The 21,856-nt window shown below is 45.1% G+C and overlaps 1 protein-coding gene across 9 annotated transcripts in view; it reads right to left on the bottom strand.

Annotated features, from left to right (window-relative positions):
* Window positions 1-517: 517 nt before the first annotated feature.
* The window catches only part of LOC137419530 (15-hydroxyprostaglandin dehydrogenase [NAD(+)]-like), a 56,456-nt gene continuing 35,117 nt past the window's right edge, over window positions 518-21,856 (bottom strand). For 3 of the 9 annotated variants that reach the window (XM_078769980.1, XM_078769981.1, XM_078769982.1), the window contains 3 exons: window positions 17,878-17,958; window positions 1,124-1,281; window positions 520-844 (listed from right to left, as the gene is read on the bottom strand). In XM_078769980.1, the coding sequence (XP_078626106.1) occupies window positions 1,151-1,281; window positions 17,878-17,958 (212 nt within the window). In that variant the 3' untranslated portion in view covers window positions 520-844; window positions 1,124-1,150. Of the gene's footprint in view, window positions 845-1,123; window positions 1,282-17,877; window positions 17,959-21,856 lie in introns of all 9 variants that reach the window. The other 6 variants (XM_078769979.1, XM_068105555.2, XM_078769983.1 and 3 more) reach the window with 4 other exon arrangements.

Below are 21,856 nucleotides of genomic sequence, written 5' to 3'. Positions count from 1 at the left end.
TAAGTAACAAGAAACACCTACTCCCTTCAGGAGCAGCCTAGGGGAGCGAAGAAGGAGAGTGCGGGCAGGGTGGCAGGGATAGTGTAATAATAGGTGGGGCAAATATATTTTGGGTCAGTGACTAATAATCCACCCTGTTTGCAAAAATTGCAACTCATCTAACTCCCCCCACCCCCTTGGGGGATCTTCTGTCCCCATGAACTGACCCTGGGTGCTTCCAACATGTATGCAATTTATTTGATTATGTTATAGCAAAGAACACAAACAACAAAGATAAATGCTATCAATGGTGTCGTTAGTGGCTGGGCATAGATACACTTGTTCCAATATATATTGTTATGAATTTGGGGTAGAGGAATATCTAGATCCAGGTAGATCTGCATAGGTAGGTATCCAGCTGTCATGTTAGCGAATCTAGATGTAATAAGTTCTGTAGCCCGAATGTCGGATAGTCTTGTATCTTTGTCCCCACCACCCCCCCCCCCCCACCCCTTCCCACGCCTCCTCCCCCCAAGCCCTCTCCCTCCCACACATCTCCCTGCTCTTAAATGTTGTGTGCTCTCAAGTGTTTGTGTGCTTCCCCTTCTCTTGTCTTCTGCTCCCTCTTTTTATATATTTTGTTTGTCATGTTTGTTTTTGTCAAAAATAAAAATAAAATAAAAATCATGTTGTTATTGTGAATCAACTATGTAGAAATAAAGCTTTCACTCTCAGGAGTCATGTGGATTAAAAGTCAGGGAATTGCACCAACTCGGCTCTTGTGGAGACCTCCACCTTCAAAGCAGATCCATTCAGGCTCTTATCCTCGACTAACCTCATGCAGGCCTCAGCTACTGTTCTTGGCCTGTCAGAAACATGTGGATATTAAATAGCCAGCAATGTCACACATTGGTTATCCATCACACTCTGGCAAATTCCAAATTATTGTGCTACGTCTCAGAAATAAAGGAATGGATTGATTCTCGAATTCCTGGTCCAATATGCATACAAAAACGACGACGAGGCAATAATTTGTTACCAGATGTCTGCTTTAGACGTGAATAACAAATACTTCCAAATTCATAAATAACAGCAGTCTTTTGCATAACAGTCATTGCACTCCATGGAACAATTGGTTCCTTACTCAAGTTTTTTATTCCTGAGAAATTGTTCAAAGCTGGGCAGAATGCCGAAAGTAAATCCAAGCCTCTCGGCTGTGAAAGAGTTTATCATGGGGGTTTCTGCCAGTGAGGGGCAGATCACGTTGACACGCACTTTGACGCCTTGCTCCTTGTTTAAGGCCTGCAAACAAAGCATTCAAGTTAACAACAATTTTAATGTAAAACATTAAAAAATAGGGGCAATACTTCTGGGCACTCACCTGGTGGAATAAAGCAGTACACTACACTGACTAAAGGTATTTTAAACAGTATCAAGTATTTCAAAACAATTTCAATGGTTGCTAGAAGACAGGGAACATGTAGCGTTAGTATACTAACGCAAACAAACCCCCCAAAAATACCTATTTTGGGGGGGCAACTGTCCCCCCCCCCTCATAAACCCATTCAGACCCCAATTTTTCTGATGCCTTGAACAAATATTGATACATCAGCAGTGATGAAGCTTGTGGTCAAGTTTCATCGAAATTGTGTGTGTAGTTTCTGAGAAGAAAGCAAATACCTATTTTGGGGGAGTGGGGGTGAACCTGGACCCACTTTGACCCCCCGGTGAACCCCCTTAGACCCAGATTCTTTAATGCCATAAACAAATTTGAGTTGCAACATACCAAATATCATTTTAGACAAGTTTGGTCACAATCCTATCAGCAGTTTCCGAGAAGGCATTACATTTTTTTTTATGGACTGACGAATTGATGACGCGCATTCCCATAAGCTCCCCGAAACTACATTCCAGGTGAGCTAAAAACAAGACCGATAGTCTGCAAAACTACAAATGGGGAATCCGCGAATGTTATGGATGGAAACCCTTACATCATTTTCTCATTCTGCTTTAAACTCAATATCTCGATATTTTCATTCCAAACAGCATCATTTATCATTCCAATCACAAATGAATACGATGGTATAAATATATCAAAATACAATGTTAAATCACGATTGTATTGAGATATTTATCAAACCAGCGAACCGTCGTCATCTATTCACTTCTGGATGCAGGAGCAGGGTCTGTGTCGATCGCATTTCAAAATCATAATTGGATTGAGGAATTTCTGAAACCTCCTAGCTACCTTACGACACCCGTTGGGACCCCAAAACGTTCCATCTATTTAAAATTGATCTTGTGAAAAATGCCAAGGGCATAGAAAAGGCCCCTTTATATGGGATGTGCCATGTGGCAAACTATAGAAAAGAAGGGATATTCTTGGGTAAAATGCCAGGGGCATAGAAAAGGACCCTTTATACAGACTTGGCATTTAATATGGAATATTTTTTTTTTCTTGACTTGGGTTTCCTTTCTGAACTCAGAATATCAATCTGGTGAGTTTCTTTTACGCTTCGGTGATTTCTTTGTTAAAAGAACCATGTCACTGATTGTCTGTCACAGCAAGAAGTCAATAACAGGATTATATCACAGGTGGCGTGACAAAATGTACGGACAGGTACATTTGACGATTGGCTTCACAATCGGGTATATAAGGGTTGTTGCGTTCTGTATTAGTGGAAAACAACTGCTGAACGTCTACAAAAGTTATTGCCGCTTCCTCTGGAGATGGTCCGTCAACTCGACAATGCTGTTTGTCATGGAGGGGTGGCTTTACGAAATTCCGGCATGAAACAGTGTGCTATTGCTTGGCAGTATGGCATCACTCAAGGTCAGGTGTCAAAGATCCCGAAACGAAATGCTCAGAGGGGTGTCCCTCCTACAATATCGAGGCCAGGACGTCCCCGCAGAACCACAAGGAGGGATGATCGCCAGCTGCATCTGTTAGTCCGCAATGGCCGTACCAAGTCAGCTAATCGGCTTAGGGCTGAGTGGCAGCAACTGACAAATGTGCCTGTATCCAGAAGGCTCGTCAACCAACGACTGGTTCAAGCAGGCTATCGTGCCAGGCGTCCCCTGAGAAAGCCACGCCTGACAAGACAACACCGCCAGCGCCGATTGCAGTGGGCCAGAGAGCACCGTCAATGGCAGCCAGGACACTGGAATCACGTGATCTTCAGTGACGAGTCTTGATTTCTGGTCTATCGTCAAGATGGCCATGTCCGAGTGCGCAGACAAGTGCATGAAGCCTACAATGAAGATTGTATAGTGCCAAGAGTCCAAGCTGGAGGTGGTGGGGTGACCGTTTGGGCTGCTTTTAATGCAGGGGGTAAAACTGACCTGGTTGTTCTGAATGGAAACCTGAACCAGTTCAAGTACAGGGCCATTCTGGAAGAAACATTGCTTCCATTTGCTCGTGTAGCCTTTCGAGGAAACTTTGTCTTCCAAGAGGACAATGCATGGCCTCATCGTGCTCGCGTGATCCAACACTTTCTTGCTGACCGTGGTGTAGAGCATATGGAGTGGCCTGCCATGTCCCCGGATATGAATCCGATAGAGAACTTGTGGGCAGAATTAACGCGTCAAATCGACAACTTGGACCAGCAGCCTACCTCTGTGCGTGAATTGCAGCAGGCTATTGTCACTGCATGGCAAGCGATTCCTGTCCAAACCTTGGCAAATCTCGTGAACAGCATGCCTCAACATGTACGTGCTCTCCTGAATGCTCGTGGGGGTTACACGACGTACTGAACTGTAATTTTACTGTCCGTAATCCCAGTTGTAATTTAACTTTTGTTTTTGTTAAAAAATTTTTTGGCTGATGTGCAAAATAAAGAAATACTTCTGGAAAACGTACAGAAGTTTAACACAGTACTGTCCATGAATTGAGTTCAATATCAGTTTACATCACTTTCAAGGATCAATATATTTGCTTTGAAATGTCAAATGTCCACGGAAATCCATGGAAGTCCATGGAAATCTCCACGCATGGCTGGCGGACTTCCTCTCTAGTCGTAGTCAACGTGTGGCCCTGAATGGGTTTCTCTCATCTCCTCTTCCTGTTCAGGCTGGAGTTCCCCAAGGCAGTGTTCTGGGCCCTGTGCTTTTTCTGGTCTTCATCAATGATCTCTCTGACTCTCTTGAAAATCCTCTCTATCTCTTTGCTGACGATTCTACTCTCTGTCGCTCCATTCTTCATCCCTCAGATCGGCAGTCTGCAGCCTCCTCACTATCTGCAGACCTTGACAAAATCACAGACTGGGCAAACAAGTGGAACATGTCTTTCAATCCTGACAAATCTCACACTCTTACAATGTCTCTCCGAAAAGACCGACTGGACAACCCTCCCATCCACTTTCTGAATAATCCTCTCCAAGAAGTTCTGTCACTCAAGCTTTTGGGTCTCACTATCTGCCATGATCTTTCCTGGAAAAACCACATTTCAAATCTGGCCTCCAAAGCCAGTCGCCGACTGGGCATCCTCCGTCGTGCGAAGTCCTTCCTTGGCACACCTGAGCTCCTCACCACATACAAGGCTTTCATCCGCAGCTCAATGGAATACTGCTCTCCCCTCTGGGCTGGTGCTCCTGCCTCACACCTAGCTCGCCTTCGCGCTGTTGAAACCAAAGCATTCAGAATCATTGGAATCTCCCGCGATGAAGCTAACTCCAAGGGCCTCTCACTCACTCACCGCAGGCAGGTTGGTGGTCTTTCCGTCTTCTACCGACTCCTCTCTGGCCTTGCCCCCCCAGCTCTCTCTGGGCTCTGTCCCGCAAATATTCCTACAGGTCGCACAAGATCTGCCTGCAACCCTCTTTTGGTTAAACTGCCAAAATCAAGACTCTCTGCTCACCTTCACTCCTTCATTCCTCTTTTCTCCCACCTCTGGAACAAACTCCCTCACTCTCTTCAATCCCACTCCACCCTCCAAGTCTTTAAAACAGCTGTTCACCACCATCTCTTATCTTCCCCCATCCAAAACCTTGATCTTTTCTACCCCCGCTAATTTCACCCCAATTCCCCTTTTTGAAATACCAACTTCTGTCCTGGAAGTCCTTGGTGTCCTTGTGCTTTGTACTTCTCCCTCCCCCCCGCCCCCCCCTTCCCATGCCTCCTCCCCCCGGGCCCTCTCCCTTCCACACATCTCCCTGCTCTCGGATGTTGTGTTTGTGTGCTTCCCCTTTTCTCCCCATCTTGTCTTCCGCTCCCTCTTTTTGTGTATTTTGTTTGTCTGGTCGATTTGTTTGTGAAGTAAATGTTAGCTCTTTCACGAGCCTCGATTCAGTATACCAAAAAAAAAAAAAAAAAAAAAAAAACAATATGTGGTTTTTGTTTCTTTTAAAGGTCACATTAACAAAATCTAGAATAATTTCAACATAATTCCAATGAACTTTTGGTTCTAAGTCAACTTGAAAAGTAAGTTCACCCCCACAAAAAAAAAATTCCATATTAAATGCCAAATCTGTATAAGGGTATGTGCCATGTGGCAAGGTAGAGAAAAGAAGGGACATTCCATAGCTTTTTTTTTTTTTTTTTTTTTTTTGTATACAAGATCGAGGCTCGTGAAAGAGCGAACATTAATCACACAGAAAGACAAACCGACACATAAAACATATAACATCGGGAGCGGTAGACAAGATGGGGAGAGAGGGGCAAGGACACAAACACAACATTTGAGAGCAGGGACCGAGAGACATGGAGACATCGAGAGATCTGAGAGAGGGCGAGGGCTTTGGGGGGGGTGGGGCATGGGAAGGGGGCGGTGGGAGAGGTATAAAACATATGGACACTGCCAGGACTTCCAGGAAAGAAGTTGGAATTTCAAACAAGGTGGATCTGGGGTGAATTAGCGGGGGTAGAAAAGATCAAGGTTTTGGATGGGGGAAGATAAGAGATAGTGGTGAACAGCTGTTTTAAAGACCTGGAGGGAGGAGTGGGATTGAAGGGAGTGAGGGAGTTTGTTCCAGAGGCGGGAGAAAAGAGGAATGAAAGAGTGAAGGTGAGCAGAGAGCCGAGATTTCGGCAGTTTAACCATCAGAGGGTTGCTGGCAGATCTTGTGCGACCTGTAGGAATATTTGGGGGACAGAGCACAGAGAGAGCTGGGGGTGCAAGGCCGGAGAGGAGTCGGTAGAAGACAGAAAGACCACCTACCTGCCTGCGGTGAGTGAGTGAAAGGCCCTCAGAGATAGCTTCATCGCGGGAGATTCCAATAATTCTGAAAGCTTTGGTTTCAACAGCGTGAAGCCGAGCTAGGTGTGAGGCAGGAGCACCGGCCCATAGGGGAGAACAGTATTCCATTGAGCTGTGGATGAAAGCCTTGTATGTGGTGAGGAGCTCAGGTGTGCCGAGGAAGGACTTCGCACGACGGAGGATGCCCAGTCGGCGACTGGCTTTGGAGGCCAGCTTGGAAATATGGTTTTCCCAAGAAAGATCATGGCAGATAGTGAGACCCAAAATCTTGAGCGACAGAACTTCTTAGAGAGGATTGTTGAGAAAGTAGATGGGAGGGTTGTCCAGTCGATCTTTTCGGAGAGACATAGTAAGAGTGTGAGATTTGTCAGGATTGAAAGACATGTTCCACTTGTTTGACCAGTCTGTGATTTTGTCCAGGTCTTCAGAGAGTGAGGAGGCAGCAGACTGCCGATCTGAGGGAAGAGGCATGGAGCGGCAGAGAGTGGAGTCATCAGCAAAGAGATAGAGAGGATTTTCGAGAGAGTCAGAGAGATCATTGATGAAGACCAGAAAAAGCACGGGGCCCAGAACACTGCCTTGGGGAACTCCAGCCTGAACAGGAAGAGGAGATGAGAGAAACCCATTCAGGGCCACACGTTGACGACGACTAGAGAGGAAGTCCGCCAGCCATGCGTGGAGATTTCCATGGATACCAAAGGAGGAGAGTTTGGTGAGCAGAGCGGGGTGCCAGACCGTGTCGAAGGCACGTGATATGTCGAGGGAGACAGCTCTAATTTCCTGTTTGGCATTGAGGACCTCCATCCATTGTTGAGACAGCAGAAGCAGCATGTCCAGAGTAGAGTGACCTGGTCTGAAACCAAATTGATGATCAGAGATCAAGCCATTGGAGAAGAGGAAAGATTTCATATCCGAAGCAATGATGGATTCCATGACTTTGCTGATAATTGGGAGAAGGCTGATTGGTCTGTAGTTGCTAGGATCTGTTTTTGCACCTTTTTTGTGCAAAGCGGTGATGTTGGCTGATTTCCAAGCAGATGGCAGTTGACCTTGAGCAAAAGAGAGGGTGAAGAGAACAGAGAGAGGGTGAGATAGAGCAGCAGAGCAGGCTTTTAGGACCCGTGGGCTGATGCCGTCGGGTCCAGTTGCAGAATCAGAGTCGAGGGTTGACAGAAACTTTTCCACCTTGTCAGGAGGAAAGGACACGGAGTCCAGGAGCAGCAGGGTACGACTGGGTATGGTGGGTACAGAGAGGGATGGGTTTGGGACACAAGATTTAGAGGCAAACACAGAGTTGAGGCATTCAGCTTTTTCACGTGCGGAGTCAGCAGTGTAGCCGTTTGAGGTAAGGGAGGGGATGGAGGGGGAACAAACACCAGAAACGGATTTGACCAGACGCCACCAGGATTTGGAAGAGGGAGACAGATAAGAGAGTTCGGTCTTGAGAACGGAGAGATATTGTTTCCTGGCTCTCCTGAGGGTGGACACACACTTGTTTCGGGCTTTGTGAAAGGAAATGAGATTTCCTTCCGTTGGATTTGCTTTCCAGGAGACAAAGGCAAGTTGTTTCTGGGCAACAGCCTCACCACAAGATTCCGTGTACTATGGACGGGAGGAAGGGTATGACAACTGAAGACGAGATGGGATAAATCTGTGCATGAGAGAGAGCAATTTACTTTGGAAGAATTCCCAGGATGAGTTGATGTCAGAGGTGGTAGAGATGGGAGACCAGTCCAGATGATTGATGGCTGCTTGAAGACCGTGCCAGTTGGCCTGAGTGAAATGCCAGACTCGTCGACGCTGAGCAGGCTCCCTGAGGATGGTCAGAGAGATGTCCACTTTAACAAGGACATGATCAGATGATCCGATCGGAGCAGAAGAAGAGCAGCAGACATTTTCAGGGAAGTTAGTCATAACCAAGTCCAGAAGAGAAGATGTTCCGTTGACTGAGATCCGGGTCGGGAAATTGACAGATTGTGTCAGTCCCAGTGAGTCGCAGAAGTCCTTTGCTGAGGAGCCATGGCTGGTGAGAGAGGTACCCACACCCAGCCAACTGGCATGATGACAGTTGAAATCACCACATATGAGGAAGAGAGAGTTGGGATGAGTAGATAGAAGTTGGTCCATATCATCAGACAGCGAGATGTAGATGGAGTCATCAATGTTTGGTGGACGGTACAACACACATATGAACAAGAGGTGAGAGCGAAGGGGAAGCCGTAGCCAGAGGTGTTCCTGGGGGTGAGGTGGAGAGAGTGCAGTGCAGGGCGAGTGAGGAAGAGAGTTTTTGATAAAGATAGCAACCCCGCCTCCAGGACGAGGCTCAGGTCTATCATACCGGAGGAGGGAGTAGCCCGGGAGAGATACTATGGAATCAGAGACATCATAAAGGAGGAAAGTTTCTGTTAAGCAGATCACGTCTGGTTTGACAGAAGCAACCTGTATGGAGAGATCAGTTAAGTTTGAACGAAGGCCCCGGATGTTTGAGGTCCATACCGTTAATGAAGAGGAAGGGGGAGCATCAGATACAGAACAGGGGGGAGGAGGGGTAGGGTAAGATGTGGAAGAGGTGGAAGAGGTAGGGAGAGCTGTTGAAGGTGTGTCAGAGATTTCAGAATAGCTCGGAGAAAGGGAAGGATGGGGCGGACAAAAGGTTTGATGGTGATTGGGTGAGCCACAATGAGGTGTTATTTGAGGAGGGGGAAGAGCGAGGCAGAAGGTTGGGGGAGATGGAGTTGAGAGTTTGAAGGGGGAAGAAGCGGGGAGGACGCTTTGAGGAGGGGGAGTGAGAGGGGGGAAATTGAGAAGCAATGAGGGTGGGGAGATTTGAAGGGGAGGGGTGAGGGGGGTGTTTGGGAGGGAAGGGACAAGGGGAGGGATTTGAAAGGGATGGGATATGGGGGAGATTTGGAGGGGAGGGGTGAGGCAGGAGTCTAGGAGGGGAGGGGCGAGGGGGCGTCTTGGCGGGGAGGTGGTGAGGGGGTAGTTTAGGAGGGAGGGGGCAAGGGGGGAGATTTGAAAGGGATGGGTGATGGGGAAGATTTGGAGGGGAGGGGTGATGGGGAAGATTTGGAGGGGAGGGGTTATGGGGAAGATTTGGAGGGGAGGGGTGAGATTGGATTTTTGAAAGTGTACGATTTATGGGAAACGAACATTTATTGCAAAATGAGTTTCTTGTGACCTTCGAGTTAAAAATACGTTTTAGGACGCTGGATGGAGGATGGAGTGCAGGAGAGTTTAGCGAATGTAGAAAAAAGGCACTATAGGAGATGGATATTTTTTTTGGGATGAATTGATTTGGTGAGCAAGTCGAAAGCAGCCTTTTAAAGAAGAAGAAGAAAAAGGTGTTATAAAATATGACGGAATACATAACTTGAGGGGAAAGTGTAAACATTGAAGGTTAATGAGTGAAAACTATCTGGGGAAATGGGGGAGAAACACGTGGTCGAAGAACGAACGAACGAATAAGAATGAATAAACGAATGAGAACAGAGAAGGATTTTTTTTTTTTTTTTTTTTTGAGTTGAGATTTACACAAGGAAGTAGGCTATGGGTGAAAAGACTGGGAATACAGAGAACGAAAGTTATTGGATCACAAACGACGGACCGCTGAGAGAAAAACAAAGCCTCAAGGTTGTACAGTGCACACTGTACAAGGCCTCAAGACACGACACGAATTAACACGATTTTCAATACAGGTATGAAAGATTTGCACCGAAAAATCTTCGTCGGGACACAATATACGTACAACACTATAAATAAATACAGTTTTAACGAAAATACAAATGGGAACAATCACTTAACTTCGATTTCAAATCGTTCGCGACGCGGCAAAGGCCTTGCTCGCGACACGGCAAACAGACGATCAATTTATGAAAGATAAACACCGAGAAACAACCAAAGTTGCACACAATAACTTCACACACCGAAAGATAACAATGTCGTGTAGACAATGTCGAACAATAGAAAAGAAGGGACATTCAAAAAATCTCGTTTGCATGCCGGACTACCTTTGTGTTCTTAGAAGGAACCAGGTAATGCTCTAGAAAAGTTAACACAATATTTTTTTGAATGCCCCTTATTTTCAGATTTTTTTGAATGCCCCTTATTTTCTATTGTTTGGCATTTTCTACAAGCTATGGAATGCCCCTTCTCTTCTATACTTTGCCACATGTCACATACCCTTATATAAAGGGGCCTTTTCTATGCCCTTGGCATTTTTCACAAGATCAATTTTAAATACGAACAAAATGCATTTGTTCATCATACACGACTTTATTCAAGACGATATAAAAGACTTGAAAAGGTAAGGAGAATAAAATATATTCAACCCAGGCAGGATTTAGAACCCACAATCCCCCAGCTTGGGAGTCTGATGCTTTATCCAATAGGCCATTGATCCAGCACATTAGAATAAAAAAAAAAAAAATTTAAAGGGGTATAAAGTGTGTACATACACTACAGGACCAAAGGTATGTGGACACCCGAACATCGAACATCTCATTCCAAAATCATGGGCATTAATATGGAGTTGGTCCCCCTTTTATTGCTATAACAGCCTCCACTCTTCTGGGAAGGCTTCCCACTAGATATTGAAACATTGCTGTGGGGATTTGCTTCCATTCAGCCACAAGAGCATTCGTGAGGTCGGGCACTGATGTTGGGCGATTAGGCCTGGCTCGCAGTCAGCATTACAATTCATCCCAAAGGTGTTCGATGGGGTTGAGGTCAGGGCTCTGTGCAGGTCAGTCAAGTTCTTCCACACCGATCTCGACAAACCATGGACCTCGCTTTGTGCACGAGGGCATTGTCATGCTGAAACAGGAAAGGGCCTTCCCGAAACTGTTGCCACAAAGTTGGAAGCACACAATCGTCTCGAATGTCATTGTATGCTGTAGCATTAAGATTTCCATTCACTGGAACTAAGTGGCCTAGCCCAAACCATGAAAAACAGCCCCAGACCATTATTCCTCCTCCACTAAACTTTACAGTTGCCACTATGCATTCGGGCAGGTAGCGTTCTCCTGGCATCCACCAAAACCCTGATTCATCCGTCGGATTGCCAGATGGTGAAGCGTGATTCATCACTCCAGAGAATGCATTTCCACTGCGCCAGAGTCCAATGGCGGCGAGCTTCACACCACTCCAGCTGACGCTTGGCATTGAGCATGGTGATCTTAGGCTTGTGTGCGGCTGCTCGGCCATGGAAACCCATTTCATGAAGCTCCCGACGAACAGTTGTTGTGTGACGTTGCTTTCAGAGGCAGTTTAGAACTCCGTGGCGAGTAGCAACAAAGGACAGATGGTTTTTATGTGCTACGTGCTTCAGCACCCGGTGGTCCCGTTCTGTGAGCTTGTGTGCTTGTGTGGCCAACCACTTCGCAGCTGAGCTGTTGTTGTTCCTAGACATTTCTACTTCACAATAACATCACTTAGCAGGGCAGAAATTTAACGAACTGACTGGTTGTAAAGGTTGCATCCTATGACGGTGCACATTGAAAGTCACTGAGCTCTTCAGTAGGGCCCATTCTACTGCCAATGTTTGTCTATGGAGATTGCATGGCTGTGTGCTTGGTTTGATATATTCCTGTCAGCAATGGGTGTGGCTGAAACAGCCGAATCCACTAATTCGGTGTGTCCGCATACTTTTGGTCATGTATTGTATGTATATTTATCAAAGGGAGGTGCAAAGTGCCCCTCCCTTTATATAAGGGATCGTTACTATGAATGCAGCTTTTACATGGGGACTGAAAATGCATTTCTCGGCTTCTACTGGACAAAATCGGCTGCAAATTTCAGAAGTAAATGCTTTGTACGTTGAGGCAATATGTTCCAAATTTCAGCAACGTTCGTTTATGCATTCTTGAGTTCTATTTAGAAAACCCTTGAAATCACGTTGGTGTCTGTCCATCGCAGCCGATTTCGTCCACTAGAAGCCGAGAAACCCATTTTCAGCCCCCATGTTAAAGCTGCATACAGAGAAATGATCCCATATAAAGCGAGAGGCTCCTTGCGCCTCCCTTTGATTTCTTTTTACTAAAATATGCAACTGTAATGGTTACGAAATACTGTCCCCCTGTCATGTGACCAGATCCTCAACTCTGATTGGTGAATGTTTGTGACATGTACAACTGTTCCTACATTATCATTTTCCAGGTTTTTAGGAAATAAACGGTGTCCATCTCCTCACATTACTTACGTCAACCGTTTTACTCAGACCTACAGAACTTTTAAGACCTCTTAGACAATTTGAGACCCTTTGTACATTCAAATAACCTTTGGAAACTTTAGATCCCATTTTCACTTTTGCCCTTAGAGCCCTTTAGACCATTAAAGAGCCCTTCGACATTTTAGACCTCTTTAGTGTAAAACCCTTGAGACAGTTTAGACCCGTTAGACCTTTATTTACACCCTTTATAAACTTTTTAGACCTTTGGAGAACCTTAAGACACACCTCTTAGAAAATCGAAAAAGAAAAAACCCTGAAAATCGTTGTTGATGACTTCTTTCATGCAACATTTGCTTCGCACCACAAGTTGTCAACTGATATCCCAAAGTGAAACTGATGTTGAAAAGTGAAACTGAAACTACTGACCTCTCTTACCAAGGCCATTCTCTCCCGATTGCCAGTTTGGCCGGGTGACCAGCTCTAGGAAGAGTCCTGGTTGTTCCAAACTTCTTCCATTTAAGAATTATGGAGGCCACTGTGCTCTTGGGAACCTTCAATGCAGCAGAAATTTTTTTTGTAGGCTTCCCCAGATCTGTCTCTCGACACAATCCTGTCTCTGAGCTCTGCAGGCAGTTCCTTCGACCTCATGGCTTGGTTTTTGCTCCGATATGCATTGTCAGCTGTGAGACCTTATATAGACAGGTGTGTGCCTTTCCAAATCATGTCCAATCAATTGAACTTAACACAGGTGGACTCCAATCAAGGTGTAGAAACATCTCAAAGATGATCAAGAGAAGTGGGAGGCACCTGAGCTAAATTTCTAGTGTCATAGCAAAGGGTATGAATACTTTTGTAAATGTGATATTTCAGTTTTTTCTTTTTAATAAATTTTGCAAAACTTTCTAAAATCCTGTTTACTGTTTGTCTTTATGGGGAATTGAGTGTAGATTGATGAGGGGAAAAATGAATTTAAACGATTTCAGCAAAAGGCTGCAACATAACAAAATGTGAAAAAGTGAAGGGGGTCTGAATACTTTCTGAATGCACTGTAATTAGTAATCTGACCACCCATTGGTTCACTCAGTCACCACTATCTCTGGCTCCAATTGGCCGGAGCGGAGTTGAGCGTGTTGACTCACCATTTGCACCAATGCCTTGGAGGGAGGGGAATGGAGTTCCCTCAAAGCGGAGGACTCATTATTTGCAGACATACCATGGACAGGGGTCAGGCAATACCTTTAATCTTTCCATGTTGAAAGAGAATGAGAGAATGTATAAATTCCTTTTGACGACACAATATAATATTTGACACTTTTGACATAAGGTGTCAAAATGTTGAAGTTTTGACGACACAGACGACACAATGAGGCCAGCCATGGCTTATTTTCCTGCAGGAAGAACATAAAATAAATTTTATTTTCTTCAGTGATTAAGATCATGAAACTTACCTTCAATAATATGAAATGATAATAAAGTTGATCCAATAAGGTGATGCCGATGTTGATGATGGTGACAATAAAGACGAGCTGATGGAGATGATGTTACACAAGGCCATTAAGAACAAATACATGCCTTGCCCTCTAACACTATATATCGATATATTGCATGGTTCCTGAAAGTATTATGAAGGTGATTTGTTTATACAGTAATCAATTATATAATTCCATTTAAATAAAGGATTAAAGGCGTATAATAAATTCATTCTGTTTTACCCAGTGTCTATTACACCACCTTATTTAACACGTTGCATTCGTTATTCATGCCTGTTGTACGTGTCCATTATGACGTCATTGAAAACAGTAAGTTTCCTGTTTGGAATCATGTTCAATTTTGTTTGGCTACCAGGCAGGTAGAGTAAAAAATATTATCTCACTCATCTCTACGCATGTGCAATCAGGATGAATTCAAAGACAAAGTACGTTAAAACTAAAGACCCATCTTCATATGCAATATTCATGTTACAATTCGTGTTCAAAATATAACATTCGATTACACAATAAAGAGCAATCAGAGATTGCAGACCCTCGCCAAGACGTGTTTGTGTGGTGTATTTTGTGTGGTGTTTATTAGCTGCTGTGTTTGTGTGGTTTATTGATGATGCAGATGCATGTTCAATCCAATATGGCTGCCGAACCACGTGACCGATGACGTCATTCATTTAATTCCCCCATACAATTTTTTGTGTACATCATGCTCAATAAATTTTAAACTCATCAGATCAAGCATTCTACTTGTATAATTATGACGTCATCACGAATGCACTGATGACAGCATCATTAATATATGTTCTTCCCCATGGGGTGTACTTGATGATGAGGCATGTTTCAATTTTTTCCATGGAGCGGTTTTGGAGATAGAGGGGCAAGGTTTTTCGGTTTTTCCAAGATGGCGCTTGTACCACATGACCTATGACGTCATAATTATCATTAAAAAATTCTACAGGAGGAGGCGCTCCAATAGAGAAAAATTATTGGCAATTAGACCAACGTTTGCAGAGAAAAGCACACACGTTCTGTGCGGACAAATAGACAGATCGATAGACAAACAAACAAATGTACCCAGATGCAATAACCTCTCCTCTGACGAAGGTAATAAGTTGTTCCTCGATCATAAACTGATGATCATCATACTAAAATACACCATTTGTGTCTGTCCATCTGTCTGATGAAATTTTGATGCCAATACATTCCGTCCTTACATATCTAATCTCAACCAAACTTGACAGGGTGATGAAGGGTTACATAATGAAGGTTGTAGCGCATTCATTTGCCCCCCTCCCCAAGGGGGGTTTTCTCCCCCCGAGCGAGTTTGCCTGATATTGCCGTCAATGGGGTTGCACGTTGAGGTGTATATAAATGTTAAATCAGCTTTATCATGGCATTTTTCCAAAGCCGCTTTTAATAACAAAATTAATGATAATCGCATATTGTTAATGTTATTACAAAACAATATTAATACTAATAATGTCCCACTTTCCCAATGCGTTTTTCCTGCAGTGATAACGTGTATAAATAGCTTACAGTTATAATGGCGTTTCCGTGGGAGCAACGGCTTCTACAGGAAGTTAAAATATTATGAACCACAAAGACGTATGATTAGCTTTTTAAACAGTCGCTAATGCTCTTTATAACACTAAATGAAGAAATTTGGAGGAATCCTGACATCCGTGAAGTAAGGTTTACTTACAGAACTGAGCAAAGATCTACTGTACTCTATACTAGTACCCGACTGCAAAGCCGCAATGAGCCGGCGAAGCCAAAACCTCTTGCCACTATTTTACCCATCACGATGGCATCAGTGGGTTAGGTAGTTGGTAGTAGGTACGTGTAGTAGGTACCGCACCAAGTTCAAAATGACACCATTTGCATTCTGGATGAGATTAAAATTGCTAAAATTTACTTCTTGATTAATTCGGTGAATTCGGTCTCAACTTCGGATATTTCCGGCCGTGAAAAACTATGTCCTACGGCCGCGAGATTTCTAAAAAATAATTCTTCGTCAATTTTAGAATATTTGACGCCGTTTTCACCCTCCGAAACGCGTAATAAGCTTTTTTGAAATAATTTTTGAAATGCTTGAATCTCATTGGCTCTGGTGTTTGGTGACGATTTTCGTTGAAGACAACTAGGTTGGTTTTAAAGTATTTTAATTACACATTAGAGGTGCATCAGATTGTGAATCAAACAAAGACGGGTGATACAAACTCCTATTGAACGTTTTCTCAATTTTTTTAATGCAAACTTCCGCATCCGGACGATGGCAGCCTCCATTGAGTGATTTGGTTTCTGAAATATTTTTTCAAATGCTCGCATCTCATTGGTTCCGGTGTTTGGTGACGATTTTCGTTGAAGATAACCAGGCTCGTGCGGGCCGAGGTTGGTCCTAAAGTATTTTAATTACAAATTAGAGGTGCATAAGATTGTGAATCAAACAAAGACGGGTGAAACAAACTCCTATTGAACGTTTTCTCAATTTTTTTAATGCAAACTTCCGCATCCGGACGATGGCAGCCTCCATTGAGTGATTTGGTTTCTGAAATATTTTTTCAAATGCTCGCATCTCATTGGTTCCGGTGTTTGGTGACGATTTTCGTTGAAGATAACCAGGCTCGTGCGGGCCGAGGTTGGTCCTAAAGTATTTTAATTACAAATTAGAGGTGCATAAGATTGTGAATCAAACAAAGACGAGTGAAACAAACTCCTATTGAACGTTTTTCAATTTGTTATGCATACTTCCGCATCCGCAAAATGGCGGCCTCCATTGAGCGATTTGGTGCGTCACAGCTTCGGAATTCTCAAGCCAAGGGATACAGCATAATCTGGTTTTCGACATAATACGTCCGCGTTTATTCATAACACCGGCTTCGCCGGCTATAACCCACAAATGTTGAGTTAATAACATGGCCCTTTCTGCCGCTACCATGGCATTTTTTGTTGCGAACTTTTGAAACTCGCTCCTGCTGTTTGATACAAAACTGAAAGGGAGAAGCTCGGGTTGTGCTCCTTTACTAAGCAGCCAGCTAGCGCTTGCCAAGCCAGCCGTTCCTTAACGGTTTTGAATGGAGTGCTTGCTCAAATGCTAAAAGCACTTGGCGAACTCTCCACAAGAAACTTGGTAAATGAACACACATCCAATGTTCTTGAGATCCGACCATAGATCGACTGTAATCTATAAACCCCAAAGGGGAATGACCCTTTTTTCCGCTCCCCTCGTGAGCGGGTGTACTCGTAAACTGAAAAGAAGGATGGACGGACATGACCCTTTTGATAGACAGACATAAACCTGCCTCATGGTCGGGTTGTTGGAAACTAAACCAACACCCCTTGCTGGCTTACTAGGGTGATTGTGAAACCCTGCCAGAGCTAAAAACAACACCTGAAAAAGGGCCGATGAGCTCCCTGCGGGAGCCAATATCCATTTCGTTGAGAAATGGTGTCTCCTAAAAAACAGCCATCCGAATTGGACCGGTTTGTGGCAACTCAGGTAGCCGACAGAGGTAGTGGAACCCTTGATGTGAGGTGGATGAGCTAGTATATTTAGCCAACGGCAACCACAAAACTACACCCGTGGGGAAGAGGGTATAGTGTTGTTGTGTACGAGCGAACGCCTGTGGATACACAGTGTCACTGAAACCATGGAAGGTATGTTCCTCATCAGGTGACACTGCAGTCGAAATCTTCCCCAAACCTCTTTTGTACCATTTTCATGGTACTGGTACAAGTGGGCGCTGATTTTTGTTGTCAGTGCCTATTCGTAAAATAAATAAATAAAGGAACATCAACACAGGAGGAGGCTATGAGGCCTATCAAAGTCCAAGCTCGTATTACCAACTTATGGTTATTGGTTCATGCCCTATCCATTCAAATGCTGAAGATCAAGCATGGAAAAACAGCACGTACCATTTTAAAAGTCTTTGGTATGACACTGTTCAATCCGACGACCTCGCAGACTCCGAGGGGACACTCGAACCACAACGCCATCATTACGCCACTGATGCATTGAACAATAAAAAGTATTCAGAGAATTCAAGACTCACCGCCAGAGCACGAGTGAAGCCCACAACACCATGCTTGGCAGCCGTATAACCAGGACAAAAAGGAAGTACGTATGTTAATACCTGAAATTAAAAGATTGAATGAAATAAGGAATTAGCTGAAATAAGTTTTGCTGAAATAAGGCAATTTTTAAGGCAAAGAAAGAACCTGAAGGCAATCACGGCCTTTACTTAAAGGGAATTCTTTTCTTTTTTTGCCAATCATAAAATGTCTAAAAAAACAACCTCTCTCTCTTCTGCTTACTCGTGGGGATGGCATACTCTCTCAATCATGGCGGATAACCACAATATCCAGCCATCTCCGTTGTTTCATAACATTGCTCTGTAAAATGTTCCAAGCACAAAAGCCAAGATTTTGTAGGCCTGATCCACACTCAGGTATTTTGGATAAACCTCGTCCAATTTCTGGCAAACTTAGGGTCTTTAGGCCATTGGTCTAGCATGAAACCATCGCGGTTTGTATTACGACAACCACCAAGGATAACGCATCCCTTTTTTAAAGGCCATTTTCCCTGCTAGATCGGGGGTAAGCCTTACAGGCCCCATGACAATCATCATGATTCCCTTTTTGAGCAGTTTTTATGGCCAGATGCCAATCCTGACGCCAATCCTTTAGTCGCCTATTACGACACGCAGGGATACTGCGTACCTATTCTAAACCGGGGCGCACACCGGCACGTTCATCCCAGCCGGCTGGTACTCAATTTGCCGACCTCGGAAGGATGACAGGCCGAGTCAACCCCCCTGGCGTTAATTCAACGATCGAACGGGATTCAAACTCAAGATTCTAAGATCCCAAGCCAGCACCCTAACCGCTAAGCCAACACCCTAACCGCTAAGCCAACACACTAACCGCTAAGCCAACACCCTAACCGCTAAGCCAACACCCTAACCGCTAAGCCAACAGCCTAACCGCGAAGCCAACACCCTAACCGCTAAGCCAACACCCTAACCGCTAAGCCAACACCCTAACCGCTAAGCCAACACCCTAACCGCTAAGCCAACACCCTAACCGCTAAGCCAACACACTAACCGCGAAGCCAGCACCCTAACCGCTAAGCCAACACCCTAACCGCTAAGCCAACACACTAACCGCTAAGCCAACACACTAACCGCTAAGCCAACACACTAACCGCTAAGCCAACACCCTAACCGCTAAGCCAACACCCTAACCGCTAAGCCAACACCCTAACCGCTAAGCCAACACCCTAACCGCTAAGCCAACACCCTAACCGCTAAGCCAACACCCTAACCGCTAAGCCAACACCCTAACCGCGAAGCCAACACCCTAACCGCTAAGCAAACACCCTAACCGCTAAGCCAACACCCTAACCGCTAAGCCAACAACCTAACCGCTAAGCCAACACCCTAACCGCTAAGCCAACACCCTAACCGCTAAGGCAACGCCCTAACCGCTAAGCCAACGCCCTAACCGCTAAGCCAACACCCTAACCCCTAAGCCAACACCCTAACCGCTAAGCCAACACCCTAACCGCTAAGCCAACACCCTAACCGCTAAGCCAACACCCTAACCGCTAAGCCAACACCCTAACCGCTAAGCCAACACCCTAACCGCTAAGCCAACACCCTAACCCCTAAGCCAACAGCCTAACCGCTAAGCCAACACCCTAACCGCTAAGCCAACACCCTAACCGCTAAGCCAACACCCTAACCGCTAAGCCAACACCCTAACCGCTAAGCCAACACCAAGCTTCAAAGACGACGCATCGACTCAGCGTATTTGTGGAAAAACAAAAATTATTCTCCGCTCGAGTTAAGTCATACCGCGATGTAACCCGTAGACAATACGAATATGGCGGTCGACTTCTGAGAGTAACAGCACTCCAAAGTGTGAAGAAGATTTCGACTTTTAATCGCAAAATTGCCGCGTCCTTCCAATTCAAAATTTCGTGTAGTGTCGAGATGGTCTGAGCATTTGGATTCCCTTTTAAAGTGACTAGATCAGTGGTTCTCAAACTTTTTTGGACTACCGCCCCCTACTGCCCTCTTGGACCGGCCCAATGCCCCCCTTGTCCTATCGTTCGTGGTCGGACACCCAGAATTTATGTAGATAGGAAGCAAAAATAACAGAAGCCAAATATTTTCTGAATAATATTTTACTTTATTTTACTTTACTTTTTATTTTATTTTGCACGACCTACAATGTTTCAGCAGAACAGGCCCAGGTGAGGCAAACTGGGATTCTGTTATCACAGGCCCAAATACCGTTAGTGTGCAGGGTGGGCCTGGTGACTCGCTGCGAGATTACGAACGTCTGGCTCCATCTCAGTGAGGTAGAGACGCAGATCGCCCCTCTTGGTAATGTCAAGGCGGTTTCGATACTTGGTCAGCAGCACCATCATGGTGCTGAACACTCTTTCAACGAGGTATGATTTGGGGAACGCCATCAGCAGCAGTTCTGCCTCTGTGCACATTGCGGGGTATTCGCCCCGCTCCAGAATCCAGAATTTGCCGTATTCATGCTGCGCGAATCTTGCCTTCGCCGCATCATCATTGTGGAGGTTGATAATTTCGTCCTGTAATTCGCGCTTCACATCTTGAATGTCACATTTGAATGGGTTGATCACCCATGCTGGCACCGACAGTTCTCGCACGTCTCTGAAACACTGCTCCATATCTCCACGAATCTTCTCAAGGTGATTGCAATAAACGAGCAGCTCTTCATCAGAAACAGCAGTTTCCTTTGCCATCCGGGGAAAGTGGTACATATCTCTGCGGCCGAGGGTTTCCCTGTGCAGAGTCGCCTTGGTTACGAACGCGCCGATCACTTTCTTTGCTTTAATCAGCGTCATAAGGTCACCCTGGAGTTGTTTGTTGACATCATTCAGGATACTGAATATGTCCGTGAGGTAAGCCACATCATGCTCAATCGCATTCACTTTCTCCGATAGCTCCGTATCGATTTCCGACAGAAACTCGACCACTGCTGAGAGCTTTGGCTACAAGATGCTGGCGGTGCACGACACAGTGAATGGCGAACACGGACGGTACCTGGTTCTTCAGAAGGGCAATAAAACCACGCTGGCGGCCAACCATCGCTGGTGCCCACCAACCAACGGATGAAGCGAACGTAGCAAAGTAACAGAGCTTCACTGTCACGCAAAGTGGACTCATGCAGCTGGATGGCGAAGTGTGTGCTTCTCAGCTCACTACACAGCTTATCTTCTACATCTGATGACATTTCATCAATCCGCCTGGCCACGGAATCATTGCTGAGCGCAATCGACGAGAGAACTGGATTCGGATCCTGGCCCATAACGGTTTTTATCACTTCCCCAACATCTGGTTTGATCAACTGTTCGTCGATCGAATACGGTTTTCCAGATCTGGCGATGAGCAATGACAGCTTATACGACGCTTCCAGTCCTTTATCCACGAGCTTTTGGCTGGCATTGAACATCGTCGTTACCGTGGCTCGCTTCTCAAATTTCTCTTTCAGCGATTGGAAACAGCTGACCTCTGCGCGAGCCTTATCACTGTGCTTTTTACTTAGGTGCTCGCTCAGTCGAGATGGTTTCATTGCTTCATTGGACAGCGCGCTACCACACAACAAACACATCGGTAACTGTTGTTCGTCGGAGATGGAATGAATCCATACTTGATGTATTCAACGGAATACTGACGACACTTTTTCTTTGATGCCGACATCTTGAAGCCGACTGGACGTGAAGCTTTTTTGAATAACGAAATCAACACGCCAAAATGTCGAAAGACTAACACCAGCGCTAACACTGACTGTTCGTACCTTGCCCAATGTCTGTGCTGGCCAGGCCAGGCTGTAAAGTTGAACCAGGCACGTTGAATAGTCCAGCACGAATAGAGTGTATTATATCCCGCATAAAAAGATTCTTGCAAGCCGATTGGTTGAAATGGCACCATGTGACAAAAATTAGTGTTGTACCGCATTGGTGGCCGCATTGGTGGCCAATAGTATTTCGCT

Source organism: Myxine glutinosa, chromosome 1 (genome assembly GCF_964187855.1).
Source record: "Myxine glutinosa chromosome 1, kmMyxGlut1.1, whole genome shotgun sequence".
NCBI lineage: Eukaryota > Metazoa > Chordata > Myxini > Myxiniformes > Myxinidae > Myxine > Myxine glutinosa.
This window is presented reverse-complemented; position numbering and strand designations above follow the sequence as displayed.